The 7,096-nt window shown below is 34.0% G+C and overlaps 1 protein-coding gene across 2 annotated transcripts in view; it reads right to left on the bottom strand.

The window, feature by feature from the left end:
* LOC109845437 (eukaryotic peptide chain release factor GTP-binding subunit ERF3A) overlaps positions 1-2,751 on the bottom strand; it is a 19,387-nt gene extending 16,636 nt beyond the window's left edge. The window contains exons 1-3 of one of the 2 annotated variants that reach the window (XM_020414688.1): positions 2,389-2,751; positions 1,779-1,832; positions 1,384-1,482 (exon numbers count right to left, since the gene is read on the bottom strand). In XM_020414688.1, the coding sequence (XP_020270277.1) occupies positions 1,384-1,482; positions 1,779-1,832; positions 2,389-2,578 (343 nt within the window). In that variant the 5' untranslated portion in view covers positions 2,579-2,751. Of the gene's footprint in view, positions 1-1,383; positions 1,483-1,708; positions 1,748-1,778; positions 1,833-2,388 lie in introns of those variants that run through there. The other variant, XM_020414689.1, reaches the window with a different exon arrangement.

Raw genomic sequence — 7,096 nt, 5'->3', positions numbered from 1 at the left:
TCTTTATGTTTCATGGACTACAATAGATAAAATTCCAATCATTTCTTTGAGCTAACAAAGCATAAGGTAGTTGTCACCATTTCCCGCTTCCTCAGCATTTGAGTTATTCGCAAACCTTCCATAGAATATCTCATGACTTAACTAACTAAAAACTGAATGCTTTGCCATTTTATATAGGTTGAATACTTTTAATCTTCCACGCTTGTTGTTATCAAATAATGTTTTTATTAGCAGTTTATCTACAGTTCAGTTGAGAATATTTGTGAAATCAGGACCCGTTTTTAAGTTAAATATATGCATTCTTCATGCACATGATAAGCCAACAGAAACAGATAAGACTGAAATCAAGCTAATCAATAGGCAGTTTAATCAAACACTTAGAAGAGTCTTATGCAAGGTTTTAAATGTCGGATGTCGGGTTCATGTCGGACGACTGAAATTCATGTCGGATAGCGAAAATCGGGGATATGTCAGAGGACATGAAAAAAATATCAGATTGCCATATCGGATGGTGTGCATATGTGTAATATAAATATTATAAATAAAATCTAAATAGACTTAAAAAATTCTATTGTCTAAACATATAAAAGAGTAAATAACTTATGATGCTTAGGGTTGATGTTGAAGGAAAGAGGTTAGAAATCCGATATTAGCGGTTAAGAAGATAGAAGATCGCCCGATATTGATGTCGAAGGAAGAGCTCGGAGGAGAGATCGATGAGATGTCGAAGGAGAGAGAGAAGATGAGAGACGGATACTACTTCGATCTTTTTTCCATTTCCCTTAACTTATTGTTTTTGTCTTTGAAAGTAATATTAAGACAATCAAGAATTTAAACTCAAACCTGATTAGACAAACAAAACCAAAAAATTTAAAAAAACAGTAAATTTTTCAGATTGAAAAATCGACCGACATAACCGACATATCACCCGACGTATCCGCCCGACATATCCGACATATCCCCCGATATATCTGACATAAACCCTTAAAACGCAATACGCATTGAAAAGCACCATATCGTGTCGATTGGACTCTAAATCCGACATGTCGGGCGACATTTAAAACACTGGTCTTATGAAGGATAATCTCAAGCAACTGTTAGTGCTGAATAAATAATAAATTGCTAAAAGCAAGACAAGAGAACCTAAAGAATATGACAAATAAAGATATTAATAGCAACAGACAACAACAAGGTCTACAATTTCAGGAACAAATGATGTCACAAAAGAAAAGGGACAACAGTGCTTAAGGTAGCTCAGTAATTTAAAAAATATATGTTTCTAGCACAACTGCTTGAAACTGCAAGCCTATAAATTCTGTAGAAAAAAATTAAATAATTTTATAAAGGATAAAAGGAAAAGGGAATTGCATCAGGTTGACATACCAACATGACCGATGAAAACAAGGTTCAAGTGTCGTTTTTTGTCTTCTTCCTTTTCCTCTTCTTTAACTTCTCCAGGTGCAGCTGTCTCCTTTTGTTTACCTGAATAGACAAACATGACCTTTTATATGAAGAAAGAAAATCAAATTGAAATGACAAACGTGCAGAAGATTGAATCTGGCTAGGTCGGCGGTAATAAAAATGGGGAAAACATGCAGATACGGTTTGGTTGGTCCAGATTCCTTTAAAAATTATGTTTTCCATCTTTATACAAGAGAAGACGCTTTTCAATGCACCAATCAACTTAAGAAACATATGATGCCTTTACCTCTTTCTTCCAAATGCATTGACTGCAGGCTTGATTGGATATCAACTTAAGAAACATATGATGCCTTTACCTCTTTCTTCCAAATGCATTGACTGCAGGCTTGATTGGATCTCTTCATGGCCATCTGAAATGACGCTCTTTCTTCCAAATGCATTGACTGCAGGCTTGATTGGATCTCTTCATGGCCATCTGAAATGACGCAAAAACAAGTGACACCAGGAAAAGCATAACAAAGTCGTACAAATAATTGCATCTAGAAGCATCATTATTATGAACAAAGTTCCTAAAGATTAAAGTTAGCATCAATTTTGTCTGGATTTTGCTTGGTCCAGGTGGACTTGCCCAATTTCGCCTCAAATTTCACTGCTCCCATCAAGATTAAAGTTATGAAGAAAGCATCAACTTGAAGCACTCAGTTAATTTTTGTCCCCATAATCTTCTTGCTGATTTTCTCTTTTATTCTTTTTAGCTTTGTTAATTTGGTATCAAACTGTAAAATTTTCTATTGCTAACTCAATAATTCCTGGCGTACTCCAATTGCGAATCTTCTATGTTACTCCAGAAAAGAAAAATCTCAAGCAAAAGGAGCATTAAATCAAAAGATCCAAACAATCCTCTCGATCTCATCATCGTGACGCCGCTAATCTAAACTGAACTAGGGTTAAGAGTCGAGCGCATACCTTGAGGGGGATCCGCCGCCAGATCCTGTGAAGGATGCTCGTTGTCTAGGGTTTCGTGATCGGCGGCAGCCTCGGCGGCGGTGTTCGATCGCTCCACCTCCATGGCCTCAGCGTCCGCCTTCTCGCTCCAGTCTTCATCTCCGTCGACGACCGGGACGGGGACGGCGGCGACTCTCGATTCCTCCTCCATCGCTGCGATGTCAAAGGGATAAGCCTCGATCGCTGTACTTATCCCTAGGGCTCCGCGAGAATCTAGGGTTTCTACAGGAGAGGAGATAAAGGGATGACGGCGGGGCGCACGTTAGCGAGCGCTGGGCTTTGAGGGAGGGGTTCGGCTTTTCCTGCGAGTAGAGAGTTAAAGCTCACACAGGGCTTGACGGTGAGATTTTTAATGGAACTTTGTATTTAGACCCTATACTTTTGTTATTTATATTTCTTCTCTCGGGTGCTAACTGTAACATTTTATAGAGTCTTGGGCCGCAACTTTTTTGGAGGCCGAACAATAACTCCTGAAATTTTTTGACTGAAAAATATTAAGAGTAAAATATAACAAAATTATTGTTGAGTTAGGAAACAAAATCGTTGCGAGGTTGTTCAAATTTATGATCTAAAAAATTATTGAATAACTTTATTTCCCTTCTGAAAAAATTTGTGGAGATAATTTCGAGGCATGTAATGCAATAAAATAAAATGAGTGAAAATATATCTAAATAAATATCTAACTATTTATCTATCCGTCTATACTTTATGCTAAAACAAAAGGTTGCTTGTCATTTGGCTTTCTTAAATTAACTACTAGTATCCTAATACATATTATGTGTGCATGACACAAAACGTAGAAGAGTGTCGTAGTTGAACTCTCAAAGGGAGTGAACGGTTTGCTAGAAAAAAAAAATCGAATTTTTTAAGTGTGAGAGAATTTTCTTTGTTTTTTAAGTGTGAGTGAAATTTTGATATTATAAAATTATGACTCACGCAAATTAAAAAGAGAAGTTTCTCTTAGGGCCTGTTTGTTTCGCCAAAAAATACAGAAAGTGGGGGAAAATGGGGGAAAAGAAAATAATTTTTGATGTTTTCCTCCACTTTCAGAGGTTTGGTTCGTCAAAGCTATAAAAGAAAGTGGGGGAAAGTATGAGCTGTCACTATATTATTGGTTGATGTGAGTAATTTTTGATGTTTTCCTCCACTTTCCTTGTTTAGATTTTTTTTTCTTGTGTTTGGTTCATTCTTAAAAGTTGGGGAAAAAAGATGAGATGAGATGAGATGAGATGAGTTGTCACCATATTATTGGATGATGAGATGAGATGAGTTTTCCTCCGCAATCCTTGTTTTTTTGGAGGAAAGTGATGGAAGGAAATTTTAATGAGATGTGATGAGTTGTCACCATATTATTGGATGATGTGAGTAATTTTTAAAGATGATAGAAAATGAAGAAAAGTGGGGGAAAGTGAGTTAGATGAGTTGATTGATGTGACTCATTTCTTGTGTTTTGTTTATTTTTAAAAGTATGAGATGAGATGTGGTGGGATGAGTTGTCACAATATTATTGGAGGAAAGTGGAGAAAGTGAAGAAAAGTGGGTTTTGGAAAGTGGGGGAAAGTGAAAAAATGAAGGAAAGTGGGTTTTGGAATGTGGGGGAAACGAAACAAACAGGCCGGGGGAAAGTGAAAAAATGAAGGAAAGTGGGTTTTGGAATGTGGGGGAAACGAAACAAACAGGCCCTTAACATATCCTATAGATTTACTGATTTTTTTAATGACCCGCTTATTGCTGGCAATAAGGTTCCAATTTTAAAAACTTTTAAATTGTTTATTAGTGATACTTCTAGTTTATAACATAACTTCAAAGTGAAAGCAATATACAACAATCAAACTACTCAATATAATTGATACAACAATTTTATTAGTCATATCCATCGCATTGGGTAAAACCAGCTCTTTTATATTCTTGGACCTGAAAGTATCGTTAAAAAAAGGGAAAATTGTGTCAATGCCCTAATAACAATAACCTCATGTGACCCAGCCCCTCCACATTTTCCCCATGTGGATCAATCCCAAAAAATGACATTTTATATAATTCAGCCATTTATTCCATGCCAAGTAAGCACAAAGAGAAATAAACAAATAGAAAAACTGAAAATACCCTCATTTCTTCCTCTCTCTTTTCTCGAGGTCTAAATCTGCTCCTCCTTCCTCCTCTCCTCTCCTCCTCTTTCCTAACACATTTCCTTCATCCTCTCTCTTTTCCTCATTTTTCTCTCAGACACCGACATCCCCCTCCGCCACCGCTGACCATTCCGGCCATGTTGTTTCATTCCTTTTATCCAACTAAATTTTCCCGCTCTCTCTTTATTTTCACCCCAAAACTAAAAAAACCCTCAAATTCGTCGAAGTTCTAGTCGGAGGATCAGTCAAACAACAAATCGGTCTCCAACGCTGAAGGCGAAGAGGTGGCAAAGAACAAGGCGGAGGAGGCAGTGGCGGAGGAGGACGAGGAGGAGCTCAAGGCCGTTGCAAATTCAAGACCTTTAAGCTATCGATTTTTTTTTTTTTTGACAATTTTTGATATTAAGTTCAAGTCCAAGATGGAGTATTAAGTCTAATAAGCTAGAAGAGAAGTCCAAAGGCTTGTATGTTAAGTCTATTAGGTTGAATAATTAGTCTATTGACTTGTATGTTAAGTTTATTAGGTTGAATAATAAGTCTAATTTGTTGAATATTAAGTAATAGATTATATGTTAAGTCCAGTTTGGTTCACGTTAAGTCTAATTTGGTTCTTATTAAGTCCAATTTAGTTTATGTTAAGTCTAATTAAACTTGTTTTAAATCTAAAAACAAGTTGAATTAGACTTAACATGAATCAAATTGGACTTAATATGAAATTAGACTTAAAACAAGTTGAATTAGACTTAACAAATCAAATTGGTCTTAATATGAAATTAGACTTAAAACTAGTTGAACTAGACTTAACATGATTTAAATTAAACTTAACAAGAATCAAATTAGATTAACAAGAACCAAATTAGACTTAATATGAACCAAATTGGACTTAACGTGAACCAAATTGGACTTAAAATGAACTAAAATGGGCTTAACATGAACCAAATTAGACTCAACGTGAACCAAAATGGACTTAATGTAAACCAAACTGGACTTAACAGCAACCAAATTGGACTTAACACAAACCAAACTAGACTTAACACGAATCAAACTAGACTTAATATGAACTAAACTGGTTTGGTACGTGTTTAGTCCAATTTGGCTCATACTAAGTCCATTTTGGTTCATGTTAAGTCCAATTTGGTTCATGTTAAGTCTAATTCAGACTTAACATGAATTAGATTGGATTTAACATAAAATTAAATTAGAATTAACATGAATTAAATTGGACTTAACATATAATTAGTCTTAAAACAAGTTGGATTAGAGTTAACATGATTTAAATTAGACTTAACAAGAATTATATTAGACTTAACATGCTTTAAATTAGACTTAACATGAAATTAGGCCTAAAACAAGTTGAATTGGACTTAACATGATTTAAATTTGACTTAACAGAAATTAAATTAGACTTAACATAAATGAAATTGGACTTAATATAAAATTAGACTTAAAACAAGTTGAATTAGACTTAACATAATTTAAATTAGACTCAACAAGAATTAAATTAGACTTAACATGAACCAAATTGGACTTAACGTGAACCAAATTGGACTTAACACGAACCAAATTGGACTTAACACGTACCAAGTTAGTTTGGTTCATGTTAAGTCCAGTTTGGTATGTGTTAAGTCTAATTTGGTTCGTGTTACGTGTTAAGTTCAGTTTGATTTATTTTAAGTCTAGTTGGTTCATGTTAAGTCCATTTTGGTTCATGTTAAGTCCAATTTTATTCACGTTAAGACTAATTTAGTTCATCTTAAGTCTAATTCATCTTGTTTTAAATCTAAAAACAAGTTAAATTAGACTTAACATAAAATAGATTTGACTTAAAATGAAATTAAATTGGACTTAACATAAATCAAATTGGACTTGACATAAAATTAGGCTTAAAACAAGTTGAATTAGACATAACAGGAATTAGATTAGACTTAAAATGATTTAAATTAGATTTAACAGGAATTAGATTAGACTTAACACAATTTAAATTAGATTTAACATAAAATTAGACCTAAAACAAGTTGAATTAGATTTAACATGATTTAAATTTGACTTAACATGAATCAAATTAGATTTAATATGAAATTAGACTTAAAACAAGTTGAATTAGACTTAACATGATTTAAATTAGACTTAAGAAGAATCAAATTGGACTTAACGTGAACCAAATTAGACCTAACATTAACCAAATTAGACTTAACATGAACCAAATTGGACTTAATACGAACCAAACTGGACTTAATATGAACCAAACTGCATTTAACACGAACTAAACTAGACTTAACGCTAACCAAACTGAACTTAACACGTACCAAACTAGACTTAACATATAATCCATTACTTAGTATTCAACAAATTAGATTTATTATTCAACAAAATGAGACTTAACATACAAGTCAATGGATTTATTATTCAACCCAATATACTTAACATACAAGCCCTTGGACTTCATTTCTAACTCATTACATTTAATATTTCATCTTGGACTTGAACTTAATATTAAAAATTGTCACAAAAAAACCGATAGCTTAGAGGTCTTGAATTTGCGA

This window comes from Asparagus officinalis, chromosome 6 (assembly GCF_001876935.1).
Source record: "Asparagus officinalis chromosome 6, Aspof.V1, whole genome shotgun sequence".
In the NCBI taxonomy this organism is placed as follows: Eukaryota; Viridiplantae; Streptophyta; class Magnoliopsida; order Asparagales; family Asparagaceae; genus Asparagus; species Asparagus officinalis.
The sequence above is the reverse complement of the archived record's forward strand: the minus strand, read 5'-3'. Positions and strand labels throughout refer to the sequence as shown.